This window comes from Brienomyrus brachyistius, chromosome 4 (genome assembly GCF_023856365.1).
Source record: "Brienomyrus brachyistius isolate T26 chromosome 4, BBRACH_0.4, whole genome shotgun sequence".
In the NCBI taxonomy this organism is placed as follows: domain Eukaryota; kingdom Metazoa; phylum Chordata; class Actinopteri; order Osteoglossiformes; family Mormyridae; genus Brienomyrus; species Brienomyrus brachyistius.
In genome coordinates this window covers 36,564,318-36,590,956 of record NC_064536.1, presented here as the reverse complement: position 1 = coordinate 36,590,956, position 26,639 = coordinate 36,564,318, and the positions used below count along the sequence as shown (strand labels likewise).

The window sequence follows — 26,639 nt, the reverse complement described above, 5'->3', positions numbered from 1 at the left end:
CTCGAACAGTCAGGAGAAGCTCAGACAGTCAGGAGAAGCTCAAAGTAAAGCTGCTGCTCCTCCACATTGAAAGGAGCCAGATGAGGGGGAGAGGGAGGTCTGGGCATCCCTGCTTAGACTGCTGTCCCCACAACCCGGACGAATGGAGGATAATAGATGGATCCAGTAAAGGTCCAGAAAAAGGCTGAGGGTTTGGGGACATGAACCAGTCTGTGCAGCACAATACAGGGTCCATGAAAATGACCATTCATATGTAATTATGTGACAACTACCCCGGTTAGTCAGCACTGAATCTCAGAAAAGCCCCAAAATCAAGCAGTTAATACACAAAATCTTATGAAATATCCTTTATTACACAAATACATATATGCCTGGTGTCTGGCCAAAAAAATAAACACTATCATTTTCTCTCTGTTGAAATTGTTGTTTCTTTACTGTGATTCTGTCTTTAAAAGAACATAGTTGACTTCAGTTTTGTCCTGTAAAAAAGGTAACAGGTTTTAGTTCCCAATCAGTTAAAAGTACTTCAGTCTATGTAAAACATTCATCGGGGTTTATTTTGCTGTATAAACATGTGTGATTAAGCAGAGACACTTTCCCGCTGTGGTCTGAAGGCCACAGAAAGCCCTGTCAGTGACAGTACCTGGTCGTGTCGGCTGGTCCTGCTTCCCCTCTGCTGTGAGTCAGAGCTCTTCCTCAGCGGCGCTGAAACAGTTAAGAGTGACATCATTCACAGAGTGCACAGGGTGCTCTACCAGCCCTGCTGATAAGGGCTGCTGCTCTCACACTGTCTCACTGCACCTTGCATACGGGACACGCTTGTGTTAGAAAGAGACTGGCTGCAAGTTTGAGGTTTTAAAGCAGGAAACACGAAATAAAGAAATAAAGATTCCGAGCCACGGTTGAATGTATGTCTGATTATTTACAAAATACTAATATTTAATGTAAGGATTAACACCACGGTAGCTGATACTGTGTGTAATTTTAGCACTTTACCTGCTCAGCAGTCCTGCAGGTCTGACCCACTGAGCCCCACTGACCTTTAGCTAAGGAAGAAAGTCAGAGTTACACTGTATCACAGTGTATTAACACACAGTCCACAGGAAGTGTATAGTGTCTGTACCTGACAGACTGCACATCTGCTACGGCCCAGTCTGGGGGTGAATGAGACACAAAAGGACCAAACAGACAGGGAACAAAAAACACAGTGACATCACACATGCCTGACCTTTGTTATAAACGTAGCAGGCCAAGAAGACGAGGCAGAGGAGAAGGATGAAACAAATCAGGATGAAACAATGCAGGTGATCTGGGTTCAAGGTCTCGGGCTGAGGGGTCGGGCACTGGAGAGGGTGGGGAGTGAACTGGCCCCCAGGATGGTCTGTAAACAAAGTATAAACCCATGACACATATTGCAACAATTTGACCACCATATCAGAGAAGTTGAAACAGTCCTTTACACTGTGCAGCCTTTGGCTGCAGAAACAGGCGTGGATCCTGCTCCAGTGTTGCAACCTTCCACCATTTACTGTGTTTACTGATCATTATATATGTTTGTGTTGACATCGTTTGATATTTGCTTGCAAACATACATTTTTCAGTCTTTCAGATAGTTCTGGGTGATACACCCATTAATTTGATATACCGGTTATAATTTCCCGTACAGTATGAATTTTTAATATACCACCATACCGTAGCATAGCCGAAATGACAGCTATAATTGTGTGAATAATGCTATATAGATATTCTGAAATAGTGAAGTATTTAACCATTACAAGTCAAGGGCTGGATATATCATATGTAAATTAAATTAGTATTATGAATTGTTTCTATTTGGCAAGTTGCAGTGACATGCAGAATTTTATTTTGAAGAGATGGATTAAACACAATATGCCTACCTCTGTTTGGACTGTTGAACGTTTTATGTTTAATTACTTGTTTATTTTTGTGCAGTGGTCAAATGTTATTATTAGCTTTGAATCTGTTTGTGTTTGGGAAGCTGCAGTGGCATTCAGAATTTTATTTTGAAGAGATGGATTAAACACAATATTCCAGCCTCTGTTTGGACTGTTAAACGTTTTATGTTTAATTACTTATTTATTTTTGTGCAGTGGTCAAATGTTATTATTAGCTTTGAATCTGTTTGTGTTTGGGAAGCTGCAGTGACATTCAGAATTTTAGTTTGAAGGGATTAAAGATCTCAGTCTGTGTTCAGGCTGGTGTGGAAACACCTGTTGCCATTTTATTTTACCAAAGAGGGACCTACAAATAAGAACCTTTATATTATATTATATTATATTATATTATATTATATTATATTATATTATATTATATTATATTATATTATATACTGTATATCCCACTGAGAAATACTGGTAATGTGTGATTAGTGGACATTGTGTTGATTTTGTTATTTTTCAAAACTATTGTCCAGTGATTTCTAAATCATATTCCAGATATAAGCTAATAATTATAACAGCAGAACTCATTGGTATGAAATTAGGAAGAATTTCATAGTGTCACATACAAACAGTGGTTGGAGCAACAGCCAGCTTTGATAAAGTATCTATTATTGTTATTATTATTATTTACTTCTTCATGATGGAATAACACTCGTCTCCCATTGGCCTATAGCGGGAGACTCGCCTGTCATTTCTAGTATATATAGGTCATTGGCATAAACATCAGGTGGATGTGCAGTGATCTCTGTTATTAACATACATTATCTGTAGGTCACATCAAAACCTTTGTTTTGCTCTTTCAAAGTCCAATCCAGTACTGTCTGACTTAAAGTTAAAATGCTGTCCTGCCAGGTGTTACAGCAGGAGGTGGACCTGGCGTGTTGGGAGGAGGTGATACGGTGTCTGATGGCGGTGTGGCAGGCAGGAATGATCCCCAGTAGCACTTTTTAGCACCGTGATGAGATGAGCTGGTGCTCCCAGACAGCGCCCCCTGGAGGGGATGAGCAGAATCGTTCATGATCCTGTCGCATCTTGCCATCATCCTCTTCTCCGCTCCTGCCTCCAGTGTGTCCTGGGACAGTCCTGTGTCAGAGCTGTGCTTCACAACGAGTTTGATGCTGCCTCCACTTTCTCCTGCTGGATGGTGATTGGTCTCAGCTTTTCTCCCACCTGGTCAGTGGAGACAGACTGCGACGTGGAGTGGGGGCCTGGTGTCTTTGATGGGGAATTTGCAGGAAGGTGTAGAGTTTATTGGAGGCAGGAGGGGGCAGTGAAGGGCTTAGAACCGCCTCAGCCAGCACACTGAGGCTGGTGGGGTTAGGGAGAGCTGGCCTGGTTCATAAGTCAGATCTGCTGAAGGACAGATTAGCTCTTTATCCCCATCTGTGCTCCGTTCCATCGCAGTGTTTCCAGGCTGCTTGTAGCCAGAGATGGCCCTCATCCCACTGCACACACCGGCTTCACACTGTTCTGCTGTAGCTTCTGCTCTATCTCGTCTCTAAAGCAGCATTTCAAGTCAAGTATGTCATTATTGCCATACAATCTATAACGGTTCACAGCATACAGTGGCATGAAAGAAAGAGAATGTAAACAAGCAAAGTGCATCAGATGTGGGAGAAGGGAAAAGGAGAATAATAACTAATGAATGTAAACTATAGAAACTCACATTCACTTACATATGGGGGCTAGGGGTACCAACACAATATAACAGATACAGCAGACACTGTGGAAATCTTGATTAAAATAAATGAATAAATACAACAGAAAACAATAAATACAGCAGAAGCACAGAAGGCTGGTTTATTATGGGGCCAGTAAAGCGTTTATAGTTCTATCAGCTTTGGGGAAGAAGCTGTTGCAGAACCTAGAAGAGGACGGTCCGTTATTTTTGTACCTTCTGCCAGATAGGAGGGGGACAGAGAGAGGGTGGTGAAGGATGGGAGGGGTCTTCCACAATGCTGGAGGCCTTGCAGATGCAACTTTGAGGAAGATGTCCTCAATGTAGGGTAGAGGGGTCAGAAATGTTGCAGTTCCCAAACCAGATGGTGACATTCTCAGTGGTTTCCTGTAGAACATGTTCAGGATGCGGGAAGTAGACTTGCCCTCCTCAGGACATGGAGATACTGGTGTGCCTCATTGACTAAGGAGGAGGTGTTGAGGGTCCAGGTGAGGTCAGCTGTCAGGTGTACACCAAGGAATTTGGTGGTCCTGACCAACTCTACAGCAGAGCTCTCGATGAGCAGTGGGAGATGGACACCATGGGCCTTCCTGAAGTTAACAATCATCGTCCACATTAAGAGACAGATTGTTGCACTTGCACCAGTCCACCAGTCATTGTATCTCATTTCTGTATGCCGACTCATCATTGTCACTGATGAGACCAAGCACTGTTGTGTCATCAGCAACCTTGATGATGGTGTTAGTGCTGCATGTGGCCATGCAGTCATGAGTCATCAAGGGGAACAGAAGTGGACTGAGCACACAGCCCTGGGGAGCGCTGATGCTCAGAGTAATGGTGCTGGAGATTCTGCGGCCGATGTGGACTGTCTTGGATCTATCTGTCAGGAAAACCACGATCCAATTGCACAGGGAAGTGTTGAAGTTTACCAGGTTCAGCTTCCCTGTGAACATCTGGGGGATGATGGTGTTGAATGCTGAGCTGAAGTCCATGAACTGAATTCTTGCATAGCTGTTCTTTTCTAGATGGGAGAGGGTCAGGTGGAGAGCAGAGTTTCATTGGTATGCATACTGGAGGGAGTCATGTGGTGCAGAACATCCAGGTGTATGGTTCCCCATGGCCAGCCTCTCGAAGCACTTCATGATGGTCAGTGTCAGTGCTATAGTGCGAAAGTCATTGAGTCAGGAGACAGATGACTTCTTCAGCACAGGAATGATGATTGTGGCCTTGAAACACTTGGGTATAATCGCCTGACTCAGGGAGTTGTTATTACATACATGTCAGCATCTGTCAGCTGGTCCACACATTCTCTGAGCACCCAGCCAGCTATGCTGTCTGGTCCAGCAGCTTTACGGTGGTTCACTTTCAGCAAAATTTTTCTTACATCAGTTGTGGACAAACACAGTACCTGTTCCTCTGGAGGGGGGATAATCTTCGTTGCAGGTGTGTTGTTCATGACATCAAACTGTGCACAGAAGTCATTCAGCACAACAGAGAGTCATATCAGGGAGCTCATCAGAGTCACTGTTGTAGATGGGTGGTGTGGCCTTGCAGTCTGTGATGGCCTGGATTCCCTGCCACGTGCCCCGAATTTCCCTGGAGTCCTGAAAGCGGCTGTGGATTTTTTGTCGTATTCATACTTGGCTGCCCTTGTGCTGCAGAGTAGGTTAGCCCTCACTGTCCTGAGGACCACCTTGTCCCAGGATCTGAAGGCAGCATTCCAGACTTTCAGAAGCACAGGTATCCTTGAAGTTATCCACGGTTTCTGGTTGGCATGTGTGGTCTTGGAGACAGTCACATCGTTAATGTACCCAGTGATGATACTGCTCCAAGTCGATGTGATGACCATAGGTGGCAGCCACTTTAAACACGGCCCAGTCAGTGTGGTCAAAACAGACCTGCGGGGCTGAGGCAGCGTCCTCTGGACACACCCTGATTATTTATTAAGTGATATTTTCCTTATTAAGCAAATGCTAAATAAATAAATTAAAAATCCAGAGTGACATACATCTTTGAGAAAGAAGGGTGACACAGTACCTGGAGTAATTGTGGGTTAAGAGTCTTACTCAGGAGTTCAATGATAAGATCACTCTGCTGATTTTAACCCTTGCTGAGCTGCTTATTCAGTTCTGCCTGCACCTGCTTGATGCCTCCAAGTCTACAGACTTGAACACCTGCTTATTCTTGTTCAGAAGGACCTTCAGGTCCTTTGTGACTCACGGTCTGTCAGTAAGGAAACACTGACTCTGTGGGGACTGTGTTGTCCACAAAGAAGAAAACCTGCTGGATACCGGCACTCCAGGATCAGGGTTGCCTACATTCTGCTCCAGAATGTCCGCAGCCTCCTCTGTCCACGTCCTCATGGTCCAGGTGGTGACAGGTGGCCATTGAATCATGGTTTTAGGTTATGCTGAGGTTAGAGCTGCTCAGGGGAGACAGATCTATGGACTTGTATGTGTGGTGTCCCCTGTGAGGGGAAGGGGGAATTATAATTTATGGGTTGTTTATGGTTTGGTTTTTTTTTCTATTTTCTTGTTTTCTTTCTCCTGTCAGCAGTGCCACGAAAGCTTGGGGAGGTTGCGCCGTCCCTCATTGGTAATTGAGGGGCGGGACTTGTTAGATTGGTTGGCGGAGGCGGGGACTTGATCGGGTTTAAAGATGGCTACATCAGAGTGGACGGGAGCGCGGTCCGGGGACGGAAGGTAATCGCGGCGGTTGTTTTAAGGAGGCGTCGGTGTGGCGATGCGGGCTTTCCCAAGCGGACCGCGGACGTGAGTGAGCTGAGGTACCAGGCTACAAGTCACGGGTCCGCGGTATCGATAGAGGGATAGCGAGCGCGCAGCCATAGTGTCTGGGGAGGTAAGAGCAGTGGGAAGGCGACGCAGATGACGGTGGGGGGAGTGGCCTGGGATACTGTGCTTAGAACCCGGAGGTAAGGGAAGGTTCCTAATCGGTGGGGTGTAGGACGTATCCGTTCGGGTTATAGCCGGGACGGTGTGGTTCCGGGGTTGTTTTGGGCTTTGTTTCCCCCACAGGTCTAAGCTCGCCGCCGTGGGTCGGCTGGCTTGGGAGGCACCGGGTTGGTGCATATCGCAGCCAACGGATTGAGGCGGTGAGCGGCGTACGAGCTACCAGGCTAAGAGAAGGACAGTGGGAAGAGTTTCGGTTATCTCCCACGGGACCGAGAGAGCTCCAGGAGGAGGTGGACGCGGCCGGAGGGTAGCGGCATTGCTGAAAAGGGATAGTTAAGTTTTGTTTTGTTTTTTTTATTTTTTATTTTTTTTGTTGTTTTTGTGGGCCGGACGAGGGAAGTGCGCCGGCCCAGGACTGAGTCTTTAGTTTCTCTTTTTTTTCATTTTCGTTTCTTATTATTATTGTTATTATTATTATTATTATTATTGATAATAATAATAATAATAATATTATTATTATTATTACATTTTTGTTTGGGGGTTAGGTTTATGTAGGGGGGACCTTTGCAGGTCACCCTTCGGTTTTGTCCTCTCCTATGTTAACTGACCTCCTCTCCCCGCTGCATAAGTGTGCTGTATATAAGGGTGCTGTGTCACTGTGTGATTAGTTGTAGTGGATATTGGGGGGAGGTGTGAGTGCTGTGGGGTTGTTGTGGAGTGGTATTGGGGAAGGAGAAATAACACTTGTAGTGGTAGTGTGATTTACCTGTTGGTGGGAGGGAGGTGGTTGTTGCCTGGGAGTTTGGAGTATCTGTAACCGAGCCCCAAATAAATCTGTGCCAGCTCACCCAGTTGTTTGCCCCATTGTGTCATTGCCCCAGGAGATCCTAAAGGGTGTGTGGGTAGCATTGTGCTGTGTGAAAGGGTTAAGGGGAAGAATTAAAGACTCAGTACAAAAATAGTCATTAGGCAGTGGGGGTCCTACACCCTGGGCCACCACATATGCCTCCTTAGCATCAGCATATAACAAGTCCAGGGTCTTGTTTCCCCTAGTGGTGCAGCTCACAAGCTGAAAAAAGCTGGTGAGGGTGGAGGAGAACGAGGGGGAAGTCACCAGAAATAGCAATAAAACACTGGGATGGTCAGTGGTGAGTTTGCTCACCATGAAATGTATTACCTCTGTAGTTGCTGCGCCTGCTGATGGGACAGACTAATGTACACAGCCAGAAGCTGTGCTATTATTGTGATGTGTGAGAAAATATACGAAGACATGGGAGTCGCTATAGCAACACAAAAAGTATAATAATAATAGTATAATAATGCTAATGATGCATTATACAAACCCTCAGTCACCTTAATCTGAATCACTCGTCATAAAATTACCTGTGAATTTCAGCTTTGTACAGTTTCCAAACTTTGTATCTATATTTTGGATGCAGCAGTAGATCAGCAGATCTGCCTTACTGATGTTCTTCAGCTGCAGACTGTGGGTGTCAGAGTCATCAACAGGAAACAGCCTCTCTCTGTATTCATCTCTGATGTTAACAGGAGCAGGTCTTTTGAGATGCTCACGGCTAAATTTCAAGTCCATAACTCTGGCTGGTATGTGGTCTGACTGCAGGGAAAACCAGGAAAGCTCCATATTCACAGAAATCCCACAAGGCAGAGTGGCTGCTCCTCCGAGCTGGACCTCTATCACCGTTGGCTCCTCAGCCTGGGTCACCAGAGCAGCACTGCAACCTGGAGACACAGGAAACAGTGTAAATACGATATTAATAAAGGTTGAATGTAGTTATAATGTGTACATTAAGATATTTAAAATACTGACAGAACAGCACCTTCAGGACATGTAGTTTTAAATCTTTATTTTTGTTGTTAATGAGATCGGTTTTCAGTCCGCGGCGTGTTTCCTGTCAGAGACGCTGATCCGGGGAGCAGCCGCTGCTCCCAGACTGCAAACTCATAAATACGGCCTCCTGGGCTCCTGCACCCCCCACTGCTTAATAAAGGTATAAACTGTCCTGGCGTTAATAATCCAACTTCTGCTTTAAGATGCTTAAAATAGCATCACAGCGACACCTGCAGGACTGTATGACAGTCAGACAAAGCGGGAGACAATCAGGGAAGCACACGTGGGTAATCAGGGGGTGTGGAACACACGAGGAACGTACGAGCTGGGCATGACACCTTCCATCTGGAGTATGATTTAGAAATTATTAATCATTAGAAAAATTAGACATTACATATGGCCACATTTTAAGACTGTTTGCATGAATATCAGCCATAAGAAAACATACAATCAGGGAACCAAATATACAATCAGGGAAAAAATTATTTGAACTGTTGCTGATTTTGTAAGTTTGCTCACTAATAAGGAAATGATCTTTAATTTCATCAATTGATCTATAATTTCAATGGTAAGTTTATTTGAACAGTGAGAGACAGAACAATAACAAAAAAATTCAGAAAAATGTATTTAGAAAAAGTTATAAATTAATTTGCATTTTTATGAATGAAATAAGTATTTGATCCCTTTGCAAAACGTGCTTTAGTACTTGGTGGCAAAACCTTTGCTGGTAATCACAGAGATCAGACGTGTCTTGTAGTTGGCCACAAGCTTTGCACACATCTCAGGGGGGATTTAGTCCCACTCCTCTTTGCAGATCCACTCCAAGTTATTAATGTTTCGCGGCTGATGTTTGGCAACTCGAACCTTCAGCTCCCTCCACAGATTTTCTGTGCGATTAAGGTCTGCAGACTGACTAGGTCACTCCAAGACCATAATATGCTTTTTCTTGAGCCAATCCTTTGCTGCCTTGGCTTTGTGTTGTGGATCATTGTCTTGCTGGAATACCCACCCATGACCCATTTTCACTGCCCTGACTGGGGGAAGGAGATTCTCACCCAAGATTTGATGGATTTTTTTGATATTGTTCTGTCTCTCACTGTTCAAATAAACCTACCATTGCAATTATAGACTGATCATTTCTTTGTTAGTGGGCAAACTTACAAAATCAGCTGGGGTTAAAATATTTTTTTCCCTGACTGTACGTCACTGTATTTTCCACTGCGACTGACAAGTCTCTGTCATTTTCCTGTGCACAATATGAAACTGTAACGTTATGTTTATATGTGCATCACATATTTTTAGCTGGATGATTTGATGTATCAGCAAAGTGCGGGTAGCTTGACCACAGGGCTATTTCTGTCTCAGATCACATCTCTGTTACTACAAGTGATCACATTGTGTTAAAGGTTTTGTACCATATACATTATTATCCAGATTTATTATTCATAAATCTGATTCTACAAAAACAATGTTAAATCGAAGTAGTTTATATGCAGCTAGCAGAAGTAGTTAAAGTGAATTCTACCTTTTATGAATAACAGGAATAATATAAAGCCTAAAAGAACACCATAAAAGAGTTAAATATGGATTAGATATTTTGCTGAGGGAATGAAAAACCATTTCAGCACTCAGCATTACTGTAACAGACTAGGCCTACTTCATTAAAAACACATTCTCATCCTCACTGCTTTCGGACGAGCAGAGAACACACAATTAGTGAAAACTGCCGTGTTTCTGCCTCTCTAAAATGATAAAAATACTTTTGAACACAGATGTTTAAGGTTATCATCTGCCATTGTTCTGCGTCATGCACATGTGGCGTTACTGAGGGAGGAAGTAGCGAGGGAATACGGAAATGGACAACCCGACTACGCCACTCTGGGAATTGCACCCAGAGAATTAGAATACCGGAGTTCAAAACCCACTCCAATACAGAAGGACACAGATTCGTGATCACCATAGGGGAGACGCGAAGACCATAAACACTCCCTTTATTAGGCTGCTGTTAATTCACACTCCAAGTAAAAACACAAAGAAACCAAACAGCAAATTACTAAACCAAAATCACAGCACAAATAATACAAATCAAATCATGTTTAAAACACTCCAATCACACGACAAAAGAGGAAACCCAAACCAGGCAGCTGTTATCGGGAGGGGAATGGGAGGCGTACAGTCAGACAACACTCTAAGGGGTCCCGCAGTACATGACGCCGGTACATCCACCCAAGGGGTGGGCTAAAAGAACGCAACGCGACCACGCAGCGCGGTATCGCCCGACACGGATCCTCACCGCCCAGCACCAAACCTTCCCCACGACACCCCCCCAATTTACATCCAATCAATAAAACACATTAATACTTAAAACATGAAACAAAACATAAAACATCCGGGCAAAACAGCAGCAATTGTTGTGACTTAGTATCCCGTTGATGGTCTGGCTCACGTCGGTCCGGGACACTCCAAGTCACGATCCACTACAAATACAAACACAGTATTAGGTATGCCCCTACTACCCAAACGTTGGTAAAAGGAGACGAGACATACCTGGCAGATTACACGCGGTAAAAGTTGGAAAACCTTAAAAGCGGAAGCAACCGCAAGCTGCTAGATTTACCAAGCCCTCGCAACTCTAAGGAAGATACCAAAGCACATTACAACCACCCATACAGCAAGCAAACGACCCCTTCCACTGATGCCCTACCTGCAGCGTTGGATATAGCCACAACTTCCGGAAAAGGAGATACTGGCGCACAGAGAGTCACGTCACCGCTTACAAATCAGTCACACACGCAACCAAAACCGGGTCCTATATACACGTGTGCTGGCTGCAACAATTCAGCACAATTAAGCAATCAGGTTAATGAAATTACCGTGCCCCAACCAGATCGCACCCTCCAGCTCCACCTCATTACACACACAAACTAAAGCCATGAACATCCCATGTCTGTGCTGAAACAGAGGCTGCCAGCCTACTTGAAGAAGTTTGTCAAATTTTCTTGGTGAATCTGAAAGAGAATTTTTCATGTCCAGTCATAGCTAGGGATCGGAATTGAACTGGTGCCATTTGAGGACCGGTTCCAAATTTCCCAAAGCATCAGAATCGTACACCTCTGAACTTATCAATTCCTTTATCGATGCCGGTGTTGTACTCTAACCTGTCCCCTGCCACGGATTGTGTAATCGCAGTTTTTAAAGGCAATGTTCAAATAGTAAAAACCACATTTTTATTAGTGCTATTAAGTTTAAAACATCTGGATCAGTGTCATTTTCTACATCAGGTTTGCTCATTGTGGGATCTCCGTCTACCTCATCTAGGCTCCATCTCTCTGGGGCTTCGGTCCTGGCAAACTGTCATCATGCAGCACTGCTTTCATGGCTGATGGCAGATTGGGGGATTCAGGAGGGCTGTAGCCAGCTATGAGGTCACCAAGGTCCAGATCTCGGTAATTTTTTAAAGAGTTAAAAATAAAATTTGAAGCTAAATATTCACCTGCATGAAAAAATCAGCAGTTGAAAATGTCTGTGGGCCAAGTGCATTTTTAATTCAGGTCAAATGTGTTATTAATAGTTTCTACTGTGTGTGAGAGAGAGCTAGAGCATTCAGTATAAGCATGATAGAGGATGTGCGACTTGTGGACCGCAGACAAGCGCTTCACGAAAAGCAGCTCGAATTCACACTGTGTGTGTGACCATGCAGCATTGTGAGGGAGGGTGTGCAGGCAGCATCTCATTCAGTGAGAAAAAACAGTGATTATTATCTGTAAAAAACGTTCCTAAAACACGACCTTCTATAGCTTTTGCAGGAAATATAATTGTATGAAACATGTTAAATATAAGCATAGGCAAGGCTACTCTGGGAATGGTAAAGGTTGGGTTTCATTCATATTACGCCTTATGGGCTGGATTAGGTTAATTAACGTCTTGCACAATGTCATTAATAAAAAATAATAATAAACAGCATATGAAGGGGACGGCATCAGTAATACTGTCCATATAAACATCCATCCATCCATCCATTTTCCAAACTGCTTATCCCACTGGGTCGCGGGGGGTCCGGAGCCTATCCCGGAAGCAATGGGCACGAGGCAGGGAACAACCCAGGATGGGGGGCCAGCCCATCGCAGGGCACACTCACACACCATTCACTCACACATGCACACCTATGGGCAATTTAGCAACTCCAATTAGCCTCAGTATGTTTTTGGACCGTGGGGGGAAACCGGAGTACCCGGAGGAAAACTCACGACGACATGGGGAGAACATGCAAACTCCACACATGTGACCCACATGGAGACTCGGACCCGGGCCATATAAACATTTCAAAGTCAAATTTGGATAACAAATGTATTTCATGTTGGCTTGTAATGGTATGTTAATATTAATTTCATTTTTATGCTTATATAAAATAATATCAAATTACATGCTTTCATACCCATAATGTTTTACTGCCCTGTAATGTTCTTATGATATAGACCTAAATTCATTTAATAAGGCACAAGCTCTACATAACTTTCTGTAACCGAAACCATCATTAATTGATATAAACTCTAATTTAACACTGCATACCCCCCAGAAAACAACCTGCACATGACAGATACGTCAAAGCAATTTAAACAAAACATATTAGATACATTTCTTACAAAAAAGCTTAATTTAAATCAGCCCCATGATGAAGAAACAGACACACACGTACACAGACACACAGACACACACACACAGAGGTTTGTAATTATATCTTTGTGGGGACTCTACATTCATTGCTATAGGGAGAATTGTAATCTCAACATAACGACCTTAACAAGACTTTTTACATTTTTAGTTTTTTGATTGGAGACACATCTTTGTGGGGCCAAAAAAACAGGTTTTTATTACATTGTGGGACACATTTACTGCCATTTATAAATAACAGGAATTATTTGAAGCCTAAAAGAACGGCGTAGAAGAGAGTTGGATATGGGGGTGGGTTCAAATTACACCTCCACCTTAGTAAAATATCACAGTATGATCATGCCAGCAACGAGAATCCTTAGCTTTCTGTTTCTATCTGTTATGTCTTAAATCAGCCATAAAATACCCTCAAAACAATAATTTATCATCTAATCTGCTTCTTACCTCTTGATTACCTTGTTAAGCTGCCTTATCCATGAAAAGATTGATTTTAATATTTTTGGTGTGGCTTTCCGGACCTTTCTTTTGACAGCATGTATCTCATTTTCAATAAAAAAATGATGGTAAAATAAACCTCAAGAGAATTATGTAAATAAACTGAATTGGTCTTATCTTGCCTTACATATATGGGCATGACTTGCCTAGTAAAAAAAATAAAATAAATAATTTATTTTGTTTAAATAGAGATTCCTGACAAAGTCAAAAAGCCTTGATGCAGTTCATAAATCTATGTGGTGCTTTTGTGCACAAACGGGTCGGTGCCAACCTCAACACGATAGCAAGCATTTTGCAGAAGGAATGAAAAATTACTTCAGCACTCATCATTACTTTGACAGTCTAGGCCAACTTCACTGAAAACATCCTCACTGCATTCGGACCAGCAGAGAAAACACAATTAGTGAAAACTGGCATGAAACCTTAAACATCTGTGTCCAAAAGTGTTAATGTCAGTATCACAGGCTTGAACTCACAGCCCAATTCTTCTTGTATTTTTCGTTATCAATTGATAATCATTATTGCTTTTATTACTATAATGAGTTTTTATTACTGTACAATAATGAGTTTATATTACATTTACATTTATTACATTTAGTTTTTATTACATTTACATTTAGTCCCCTAACCCTAATCCACACACACATACAGTAGGGAGGGTTTTTCTCTCTGCTCTGCCATGTCACCCAGAGTGACCTGTTTAAGTTTAAAATCTCTCTTTCTCTTGGCACATACGTGATATATCGTCTATTTCTCAGAATTTGTGTCACTAATAAAAATGTAGTTTTTGCTAATTGAAATAGGCCTCATTATTTTTCAAGCCCTGCCTGCAGCTCTGCTTCCAGTCACCTCACGCCGCATCAGGACCTGGTACATTCCTGTCAGAGAGCTGTTCACAAGGTATGTCTCTTACTTATCCATCATAACGGTCTGTCACCTGACCCTTCTGTACTCGCCATGTCATTGGGGCTGCAGATGGCACTGACTCCCCAGTATGTCTGAGCCGAGCGCTCAGCTTCACTCCACATGTTATATAGCAAATGTGAGGAGCCCTGGGTTTGTCTTCATCACCGATTTTACAGCTGAAGTAGAGCCCATAGCTTTCTGTATAAGTGCAGTCATGCTGTCATTGAGCCTTAAGCATGTACACAAATGTAACAGAATATATTGCAGTTGTAAATGCTATTGTTACATGCACTCAAGTATGTTATTGTCTGAAGAACTTTTACTTCAACATGCGTTCGTGCTATATCAATGTAATGCAAAGCATCTGTATATGTGACTTGTGGATATAGCCTGTCTGCCAGCATCTACCCCGATTACACATTACCAGGCATGTTTAAAACAGTATTTGTATAGCACCTGTACCTACCTACTCAGGATTAAGCAAAATTAAGGCTTGCTTTGTGGGTAATATCCTAGTATACCTAAAATATAACAGTAAATCACAAAAATAGGGAATATTTATGGTAGATGATGGGGAAATTTAGGGTTATTTTTGTGATCAACAGTCTGAAATCTATAAAATACAACCAAAAGTGTATAAAAGCAAAATCCTCATTGTCCAGTGTAATTTTTATTAATGTATGCAATGAACAGGTCATTCACATAAATATTTGGATGCTAAACAGTATAAAGCAATAAAATTGTAGGAACATCACAAAATAAAAATTATTCAATACTTACAAAGGAGTATGAGGAGAAACATTTGTAAGTGATTTTAAGTATCAGGAAGCTGTCTTCTTTCAAAGATAATCCAAGTTGTTTTTTAAATGCTGAACTAGAGAAGTATTCAGTACCGAATAAGAGTCAGATCACAAAAACAAATACTGATACTGAAGTTTGTTAAATGTGTGAACTAAACGACGTTTCACACTCAGCTCTGCTCTGGTATAAACCGGACATTAAAGCAGGAGCGGTTTACACTGAACTGCCAGCTGGTCCTTTAATGCTGGACTCTGTTCACCGCAGAGATTCACACTAAATACAGAAATAACCAGCAGGACCACAGAGGAAGTGAGTGAAAACAGCACAACACTGATAGTTTAGCAAAACACTAGAGCTGCTAACTTAGGCTCGCTGAACACAATCTTTGTGGGTCCAGTGGACTCTCTTGTAGTGTTGTCACCAAAATATCAAACTTCAATACGATACCAAAAAAGTACCAAAACCATTTTCAACACTCAACACTATATATTGTTGTGTCCCCCAGCTGAGTTTCATCTATATGGTTGCATGTTGGGAGCCCCATCAGCAAGAAGCCCTGAGCTCGCCGGGAGCCAGCAGATTCACACATCTTCAGTAGAAGGGGTATTTTACTGTGAATACTGTGTATTCCAGTAGAGAGAGGGGGGTCTGACTGTGTAGTAAAGGAGAGCGAGGGCCTGTGTTTTCCCCTACAGAGAGGGGGGTCTCTTTATGCAGTAACAGCCAGTAAGGGCCTGTGTATTCCTCTAGAGAGAGGGGGGTCCGTTCATTTTCGTGAAGTTAAGATATTGTTACAGTAGAGAATGCCCACTGAAGCATTTGCGAGCGATCGCAATTATCAGTAGTATAATTGAGGGTAAATCTTTAAGACATCAGTAAAGCACAAGGATTTAAGAGTAAGTTGAGGAAAATGTGAGGAGGCACATGGGATGTGAGGAGATGGAGACATTGATAAAGTACCAAAAGGCTAACAAAAATATGGAAAGGTGTCAAAAGAAAAGAAGTGAGGAACTGGAGGTTCTGAGGTTATTTAAGGCAAAGGGAGAGGCCTGGAGAAGAGAAAAAGGTGATGAGTGAGAATCAGGCAGGAATAAAAGGGGAAAGAGAGCAGGAGGAGTTACGGCTGCCGTCATACCAAAGTCAGTACCTGTTAGCGGAAGAGCCTCCCCAGCCATATAAGGGCCAAAGATACCCAATGATACAAGGGAAAGTTCAAAAGGGAAATAATGCATTGCAGGGAGGTCAAGAGAAAGGACAGAGGAATGTCAGGCTGCCTAGTTGGGTACAGGGAAGTGAGTGCCCTACTGTGGCAGGCAGTGGGGGAAAGACAGCGAGATAACAGGAGGTAACAATGGGAGGCCAAGCGTGGGGATCTGACAGAAAAGGCAGAGCTAAAAAAATGGGGAGAAGGTGTGATTGGTGAGAATGCAGAGGGGCTGATGCATCTACTGGACACCCCTAACCCTCCATACAGAGGAAGGAGTTCATCAGGAGAAGGAGAGAGAAAGAGAATGAGGAAGAAAGAGAGGAAGAGGATGAGGCAGAGAAAATAGCAGTGAGAAGCAAGAGATCTATAAAGCCCCCAAAAAAGTATTCGATGCTCCTATTGGTGGTAAAAGGAGCACAGACACAGTATCTGCCATGGGCAGGACAGGATCTGGAGGGCCTGCTTCTCAGACTCCCAGTTCCAACTGTGGCAATACGGGATGTGAAGATGGTTCAGTCTTATAAATGATGCATGTCTCTTTGATGGTTACCATAGTAACCTCTGGCAACAGCTGTGAGTTATATTTTCTCTGAGACTAAGTGCAGATATGGGCAGATATGTATGTGGAGCCCATAAAGGAGGGGGAGAGCCCAGCTGTCTATCTGCAAGCACAAGAAAAGCGGTGGTGCACTGAGACAGAGCAGGACCTGCAGGATTTGGTGCATCGGAAGGCACTGCAGGACGCCCTCCCAAAGCCAGTGAGAAGCAGGCTAAGATAAGTTTGGGGGCTTATTGCCAAGCCTGAGGAGCAGTACTGTGAGCAGCCAATGCACACTACTGACTTGTACAGAGAGGAGGAGAACTCTGCTAAAGAGTGTGAGAGGGAACTGAGGAAGTAACTATGGATTGGATGGATGGAGGTTTCCTCAGAGGGCACCCATTTACCCACAAATTAGATGATCTCTGGACAGACTGGGTAAATCAGACAGTCTGGGCACCAACATAATATGAAGGAGTGCAGGCTGCTGCAGAAGGCGAGTTGGTGAGAGTCAGTGGAGCGCAGAGAGTGTAGGAGATTGTGAGGTTTGTAGCTGTGGAGCATGATAGGAGTGCAGTGTGAAGGGAAAGAAAGTGCAGAGGAATGCTGGTGGGAGAAGCGCTAGAGGGGGTGTGGACCACCCATGATACGGATGTAGGCTGTGGAGGTTAGTTCATGATGTGCATGCAGTGAATGAGGTAGTAGAGGCTCAGACAGTGGAACTTCCTGATCCTTACACTGTGCTAACAAATGTGCCCCCCAGTGCAAAGTGGTTTACAATAGTGGATTTGTGTTCGGCATTTTTCAGTGTGACCCCAGCAAAAGAGTCACAATTTTTGTTTGCGTTCACCTATAGGGGTCAGTGGTACGCTTACACAGGGATTCGAATGCTTGCTTAGGGCAGATTTGGATGGACTGAATGTAAGAAGCACAGTGATATAGTATGTAGCTGATCTGCTGTGTGCTGACAAATTAGCTGACTGCCATTGAGACTCAGTGCTGTTGCTGAAGGTCTTAGCGATAGGGGGGCATAAGATGGCCAGAGCTAAGCTGCTATATTGGCGAGAGCAATACCAGGGCGGTGAGATCAGACATGGGAGCAACGTGCTGAACCTCTGTGTGGACACAAAGGGGTGGCACAAGGACGCTGAACGTCTGATTCGCAACCAAGAGGGACTTTTGGTTGCACCTCTGTCATTGATTGACACCTTGATAATGGATGTGCATAGTCTTGACAATTGCACAAGGGGGAGATGTAACCAAAAAAAAACAAGGTTTATGAGTTGAAGTTGTACTTCAGGACTCTAACCGAAAAATCCAAAGCTATTTCTAAACTAGAAAAGGAAAATCACAGGGTTACAGGATGAGATGGCAAGGAATGCAGGGCAACATGCGGGGATGTTTGACTGGTGGTATAATATGTGGGAGGTTGGCAGTGAGCCATTATGAAGCGGCTTTGCTTAGGAGCTGTAATCTTGCTCTGATATCAGTGTACTGACATACTAATCTTTTATTGTGTAGTTCCGTTACTGCGCCCCCTAGTGGGCAGAATGCTGTCCAACATGTGACCCTATAGCTGCTTTGTTGAAGGGGGTGGGAGGACCGTTTGGATCAGCAAGTTCCAGGCCCAACATGGAACCAGACAGCAACACAGGTCGCTGACAAGGTCCTGCCTACGTTGGGAGTCAATCCGTTCCTGCCATGAGTACAACATGAAGGAATTGCTGGGGAGCAGCTGCCTACTATGATGGTCAGAAGGATCAGAATCGTGAAGAATGAAGAAGTGTATTTTATGGACACTGGACTGCAGCATCATCAGTTAACATCTCAATTATCCCTGTGTGAGAAATATATACACTTACATATTCAAATTGCGTTATGTAGTCTTGGTAGATTATGTAGGTAAAGTGTATGCAATATATCTTGGGGAATTTATGGGAATTCTCCCTACTATTTACTGAAGACCCCACTGTAAAGTGGTTACCTGAATCTGAGTGTTGGTAGTTTGTGAGCCATGCCAGCAATGGACCCCGAAGGGGGGCTGTGCCTTTGGGGGGCTGGGAGTGGAATTTCTCTAAATCTTTTGCCGTTCTTGTTAGACTGAATGGACAGGATTGAGTGTAGGACTCTTGTGGGTCCCAAAAGGGGGGAATTTATGGAATATTATATACCACTGTATTACACTTAGACAATGTAATCCTTAGGATATTATCAAAAGCAAATACGCATGATGTAATTATTACAATATGATCAAATACGTGTTTCTGCACCGTATGCTAACAATTTTATTTTAGTCCTGGTGGACTAATGGACAGGATTGTCCATTGACTGAATGGACAGGATTGAGTGTGGGACTCTTGTGGGTCCCAAAAGGGAGGAAATTTATGGAATATTATATACCACTGTATTACACTTAGACGATGTAATCCTTAGGATATTATCAAAAGCAAATACGCATGATGTAATTATTACAATATGATCAAATAAGTGTTTCTGCACCGTATGTTACTGTTGGCTATTTTATTTTAGTCCTGGTGGTATGAACATCCACCTTAATTAGCTCTGAAACTTATCACTGTATTTAAGATCAAACACATTATCAACCCTGTAGCTAAGCGACACGTAGCCAGCTGAAGCTGCCAAGATTTGCTACTGAAGAGAAGGAAATCAGCTGATTTCGCCAAAAGTTGTTGAGTATTTTACAAAAACCTAGTAGAGATTGTCGCATCACAATTATGTTCAGCTGAGGGGCCAATCAGTAAAAATAAATGATTCACAACCTTATCACCTGGGGGGGTGGATCAAGGGAGAAAACAATGATGGTGAATGGTTGAAGGAAAGATGACGGTTAAGTGACGACCCAACACATAAGAAAATGCATAAAAATTAGTGTAAACCAGTAGGCGGTATAGCAATACACGATATTTTCTGTGAAATTTCCTGCACGGTGGCCAGGCTTAGTTGTAACTTTGATGTTGCAATAAAGATCTACACAAGCGCTTCTGGGAAAGAAAAACCACAAGAACCTCTTCCTGGTCACATGGATACCAAGCCTCCTGTTAGCAAACGGATTCATTTTTGTTATAACCAGACTCAGAGGAGAGCTTTGCTCCAGCCGATATCTTCATTTTACTGAAATAATGCACATTCGTCTGTACAGCTTCACTCATTTCGCTGCTCTGTGAAGCACACTGTAGTTTAATGATCCCCCATACTGTATATGGTAGGTAATTGTTAATTTGGTTATTTTAAAAGTTTAATTTCAAAAGTTGTTATCTCTGACGGTGTCGGAAAATTTAAAAAGTTCAGTTTTAACGCAAGTGTTAATTTAGTGTTTTATCGTACTCGGCACTTTATTGTTTTAACTATACGTTAATTAGATCAACTAAAAGTTAAATACGCTATATTAATATACTGGGCTGGGAATAAAGGGCAGGGTCATAGTGAGTTAGGTAATTATGGGGCCAGCTCAGTGTTGCGTTTGCGAGATGTTTGCCCTTCTGGATGCTTGCGTCCAGTCGGACTTCATCTGCTATGCGATGTAAGTTAGTGGACTCACTCATGGTCAAGGTTCGTGACCTAGAGGAGCAACTGACTCTCATCCGACACAACAAGGGGTTAAAGGAGAGAGTTAATATACGTTTTAGGGAGATGGTGTGTACGTCACAAGCGGGGAGGGGGGAGAATGATGAACAGGCAGGTCAAGAGAGCTGGGTGAACACAGGTCATAGACACAGAAAAGGGTGTACACAGTTCACAGAAGCAGCATCACCTGAAGTGACAGTGTCTAACTGCTTTCAGGTGCTTCCAGCTTTAGAGCCAAGAGTCCTTGGGCACCGAGGAGCCCCCTCCCCCCAGGAAGAGGGAGGTTGTGGTAGTAGGGGATTCAGTTATTAGAGGTGTAGTTATGTATGCACCCGTGATAGAGGGTCCCGTATGGTGTCTTGCCTGCCTGGTGCCCAGGTAGGGGACCTTCTGTATCGTGTGGACAGGCTTTTGGCCCCAGCTGGGGTGGATCCAGTGGTTGTGGTGCATGTTGGTACCAATGACATAGGAAAGGGCAGGAGGGCTGTTCTGCAAGAAAATTTTATAGAAGTCACGGATAAGCAGAACATCCACAGGGGTATTCTCTGGAATACTTCCCGTGCCACATGCAAGACAGGCTAAGTTAGCTGAGATAAGGGGATTAAATGCGTGGCTAAAAGGGTGGTGTAGGAAAGAGGGGTTTAGATTCATGGGGCACTGGAAGACTTTCTGGAACAGGAGAGACCTGTTCAAGCCGAATGGGTTGCATCTGAACCAGAGGGGAACCAGTGTACTGGGGAGGCGTATGTTTAGAGTAGTTGAGGAATGTTTAAACTAGGGACTGGGGGCGCAGGGAGGTTAGATGAGAATATAGGTGGGGAGAGATGGAAAACCCTAATTAATATTAAAAATGGACACTGTAAAAGGCCTACCCTTTGCAGTCTGTATTTAAATGCCAGGAGTATTAGAAACAAAATTCATAATTTACAGCCTTTTATTTTATCAGACTCTTGCGATATTATAGGAATAAGAAACATGGATGAGTGACAATGACGGAGAAGAATATAATATGGATGGTTACATGTTCTGTAGAGACCAGATAGGCAGGAAGGGAGGTGGTGTTACAGTATACTTAAAAGAAAACTTGCAGGCAAGGGAGCTCACTGATAAAAATAAAAGTACAGAAGCTGTATGGATAAAACTAGATTTTAAAAGCTCAAATGGCCTAATTGTCGGTGTTTGTTATAGAGCAGTGGACTTTAGGAAACACCCCTCAGTACTGGTCCCCCTCGCCATACACAGCAACCTTGTGTCCCCTGTGGAGACCTTCAAGTTCCTGGGAACTATCATTTCTCAAGACTTGAAGTGGGAGAGCAACATCTCCTCCTCCTCAAGAAGGCCCAGCAGAAGACATACTTCCTGTGAAAACTGAGGAAGTACGATCTCCCACAGGAACCGCTGATCCAGTTTTATTCAGCAGTCAGAGTCCGACCTGAGCTCCTCCATCACGGTCAGGTTTGGAGCAGCCACCGAACAGGACAGGAATAGACTGCGACGGACAGCTAGGACAGCAGACCGAGTCATTGGTGCCTCGAGTTACTGGAAGATTTAGTTCCAGGATAGAAGTGGAATTCATTAAAGTATAACTACTTAACCTGGGTTAGAACGTTTGTCCTGTGAACGTAGCTCTCACCTGGTCTGTAGCAGCTCTATAGCAAAACTCTGCTCACAACCGTAGGGAGAGTCTTGCAATACTTTAGGACAAGCTTCGGAATTCAGACACTTAGTAGTGATTTTGCACCAGTGAAGTGACTTAATTACGAGGCAATCATTCAGCTGAAGGTTCGAGTTGCAAGACATGCATTTATTCCTAACACTACAGCTAACACACAACAGACACTACACTTAACATGAAACGAAAACAAAGTAACTGAACAAAACAGAATAAAATCAATGAGCAGTAACAGTAACTTAATTTAAATTGGTACCCTTCAAGGAAATACTGCTCTGAACAGCAAGCATTGGATTCTAGAAGTGTGACCCAAAATAATAAATCTGAAGAACAACATAGGTTTGATTAACAAGTGAATGAAAGGGAGTTTACGTGGTCATATATCTTATATATTTCTTTAGGTGAGAAAGATAGAATAGCTAATAATATCTGAGTTACCTTTGTGAAAGTAACAAAAGTATTAAAACCATTAAAAGGTTTTAATACTTTTATGTATTTTTTAAATACATAAAATTTAGGTATTTATACTATGTTGGCACATAGTTAAGACTTAGGCCAGACACACACAATAGGCAAATTTTAACACAGGCCCTTCTCTCTCTGAGCCATACGAGTTGGAATGCTGGCCTTCCTTTGCCTCGTATTCTAAATCGCCTTGTGTGTGTGTGTGTGTGTGTGATCCTACACAGCAAATGTGCCAGTGTTAAATTAACACTGCATGGTGTTTACATGTGTCCACACCAATCGGTGTCGCATTTAACACTTTACAGAGTGCAGTGAGTGATGTTTTTACAGTGTTAATCTGCATTAACTCTTATAATGTTCCATTGACACCACGTATACAGTGTTAATCACTGTATATCCACCTCTTTCCAAATTGCAAGCCCATATGGGTGGTACAAAATGGGTGGGCCATATCTTTCCAGTTTCTTACAATCACTTTTTCACTAGATACAGAACCTTGATGTATTTTTTCAAAACACTAGTCACAAAACACACAGCTGATGATCAAAATGCACATTTTTCAATTGGACACAATACACATAAAACAAAGATCATTCATTTGTTGACCCAAAATCACATGTTCAAATTATAACAACTTAACACCAAAGTATCTGCATTTCAAAATAAAAGTCACGCATTGCATTTGAGATTACTGTCTGCTCATTTCATTACAGTGATTTAACTAGCAAAGGATACAACTACTCTAAATGATAAGGAACTGTTACGTCACACTTAAAGCATAGTGAAATCTGAGGAACAATATCCTAGGTTAACATCAGAAAAGTATCAGCATAACGAGATCCACTGACACCAATTCCTTGATGATTAATTTCACCTTGTGATATAAGTTTTAAATAAGTGGAATCCACAGCGACATGGAGCAGGCAAGTGGTCAAGCAGGACCAGGGAGACATGGTGCTCATAGGAATGTCAGGGGACAAGCACCGCATCTGAGATCCCATAAGATCAGAGCAATGGTTATAGACCTGGTCATAAATCATGGTATGACAATGACTAAGGCAGCTCGAATACTTCAACCAAACCACAGAAGATAAACTGTGGCCTCAATCATCGGGACCTTTAGCAATGAGAACCGGTAAGTTCTCAGCATGTGCTACAATGATCAGCACAATACTGTAGGCCACTCTTAGCTGTCAGATGACCATATACTGCATGCCAGAGTAAATTATGTGACCATGTAAATGTGTTCTGCAGTTTGAAGTCTAGTTTCCCCTGTAATTTTTCCTACAGAATAGAAGCTAAATCAAACAGTGGAGGCAGAGGCAGATACCTAAATGACGAACAAAAGCAGGCTGTGGGCAACTTGGTCCGGGCTAGAAATGACATTCTGACATTTCAGAAAGCAGACGGCACATCCTGGACGATGAAGGCATCTTCAACAACATGGAAGCCATAAGTTTGCCGACCATTGCATGTGTGTTGAAAAGGCACCAAATTTCAATAAAACAGATAAACCACGTGCCTTTTGGGAGAAATACAGAGTGAAGCAACTGAGGATTGAGTGTTCGTGCATGTTCAATGTCATGATGCCTGTTGGTGAAAGATTCCCCATCATTGCACTGTAATCATTACTTTTCTTTTCATCATGTCTTTTTCTTAGAGAGTGATGGTCCTGGATGCTGATAATAACCCTTTTTCTGGATGTGAGTGAATGGTGTGTGAGTGTGCCCTGCGATGGGCTGGCCCCCCATCCTGGTTTGTTCCCTGCCTCGTGCCCATTGCTTCCGGGATAGGCTCTGGACCCCCCGCGACCCAGTAGGATAAGCAGTTTGGAAAATGGATGGATGGATGCAATATCACACTAATAACAACAAACGATACACAAAATTTCTCAACTTAGCATTTATTGAATACTTACTGTAATTTTGAATATAAACTTAAATAACAAAAACACAATACAACTTGTAAACAATAACTTAAACTTGATAAGCTTGGTGAAATGTTGCCATACAGGATTAGTATGGGGTCAGTCCATGCCAAATCAACCAGGGGCTCCATGGGCATCATTCCTGATTTTGATGAAAACTTGGTATTTTTGATCCTTATAGAGAACACTGAAAATTCCCCAAGTTTTATTGAAAAATTCTGATGTAGTCCAAAGTTATGGCCCTTTCAAATTTGGGTGCCACCCCCTTTTTTTGCACTCGCGAATCGAGCATATAATTTGTAAGGGTTTTCAGGAGACCATATCTTCATGACAATTGCTCTCCTGGCCTACTTTTCTCTGCTCGTTCAGAATCTGGCTAAAATTAAGCTCAGGAGAAGCACTTCAAAGTTATGGACCTGCAAAAATCTTTTTGGTTCAACCCCAGACACTTTTTTCAGATTCTGACCCCAAGCTGTGGGGTCACCACCACACCTACATCCAATATTCTTATATATTTTTGTTATTTGAGGAAGATACTGTAAGCAGATGAAAATTCATTCTAAATAACCCTTTATTCTTTGATATATTGCCATCTGAAAATGGTCACAGGTGAGAAACCCCCCACCGGACCCCCTACTTCGGGGGCATGGTTGACAGTGTAGATAGTGATGGGAATGAAATTTATACAGTTGAAAGAAGCATATCTGAACAATAAATGCTGAAAACAGAACTATCTCAAGTCAAGTTCTTCAATATAAACTCCCAGGGTCAAATATGACATTTTAAAGTATTTCCGTTAAGCTGCCAAGAGGTCATTTTTGAGAGTACACCTCTTGAAATGTGAATCTAATGAGAAGGAGCACTGTCAGACAGAGATACTTAAATCAGATCTTAAATTTGAAAAACCTAGTAGTAACATTGAATTAATGAGAAGCCATGTTCACAGTTCTTAGATATTCTTTGGCCAATCCATCCGGACAGTTCCTGTGACAGGTCAGTGCTTCAGGAAGTTTCCAATGGAGCAGGTTTCCAGGGAGGAATTACCAGCCATGTCAACTGAATCCCTGTTGGTTATTGGGAAGTCAACTCACTAATGAAATAACTGCCCTGTGTCTTAGGAAAGAAACTGAATGTACAGCAATTAGGCCTTTTCTTGGAATTGACATCATTCTTAGTAATACTTATCCAGGATGTGAAACATTCCTAAACAAGCCAATGTACCAATTGGACTACATACATGACATAACAGTTTTCATTGGAGGCTAATAATTACCTAGGCTTGGCCAGTGTGACCTATTTTTACCATAGTAGACTATGTTATGATAAGAATATTTTAAACTATTTTGAAAGTTTGGCAGTTTGAAAACCTTAACAGAATGTTTGTTCTGGGATTGACTCCCTAACAAGCCACACCTGTCAACACCATGGTAGGCAGTCGTAATGAAAACCATGTCTAGGCCCCATGTTTGGCACCTAACTCAGTTGTAGTTGCCTACCTAATACCTTGATTTAGTGTAAAAATGACTTTGACAGCATCAGCCAGCATTAGTTCATAGATGTATGGAATGTAAACTCACACCGGCGCCATTTGCCTATTCGCGTTTCCAACAGGTTCTCCCCACTCAGTGAAACTCCCGCTGAGACGCCTGTTGAAAGTGCACTAGTAATTGGCGATTCTATTCTAAGAAACGTGAGAGTAGCGACTCCAGTGACCATAGTAAATTGTCTCCCTGGTGCCAGAGCGACCGACATCACGGCAAATTTAAAAGTGCTCGCTAAAGGTAAAAGTAAATACTCTCAGATTATTATCCATGTCGGCACTAATGATGTCCAATTGAGGCAATCGGAGATCACTAAGGCAAATTTTAAAGAGGTATGCAACCTTGTGAAGAAGATGTGTGTGTCAGTAACGTGCTCTGGCCCCATCCCTGCTAGGCGTGGTGATGAAATGTACAACAGATTATCGTCGCTA

At 42.8% G+C, this 26,639-nt stretch overlaps 2 protein-coding genes across 4 annotated transcripts in view; one reads left to right on the top strand and one right to left on the bottom strand.

Moving 5' to 3' along the window:
- LOC125739682 (uncharacterized) overlaps positions 1–15,550 on the bottom strand; it is an 83,016-nt gene extending 67,466 nt beyond the window's left edge. The window contains exons 1-4 of one of the 2 annotated variants that reach the window (XM_049010052.1): positions 15,253–15,550; positions 7,935–8,291; positions 1,229–1,381; positions 997–1,046 (exon numbers count right to left, since the gene is read on the bottom strand). In XM_049010052.1, coding sequence (XP_048866009.1) covers positions 997–1,046; positions 1,229–1,381; positions 7,935–8,291; positions 15,253–15,274 — 582 coding nt within the window. In that variant the 5' untranslated portion in view covers positions 15,275–15,550. The remainder of the gene's footprint in view (positions 1–996; positions 1,047–1,228; positions 1,382–7,934; positions 8,292–15,252) is intronic. The other variant, XM_049010050.1, reaches the window with a different exon arrangement.
- The window catches only part of map3k15 (mitogen-activated protein kinase kinase kinase 15), a 258,410-nt gene that overhangs the window by 207,187 nt on the left and 24,584 nt on the right, over positions 1–26,639 (top strand). The gene's annotated exons all lie outside the window — the stretch shown is intronic.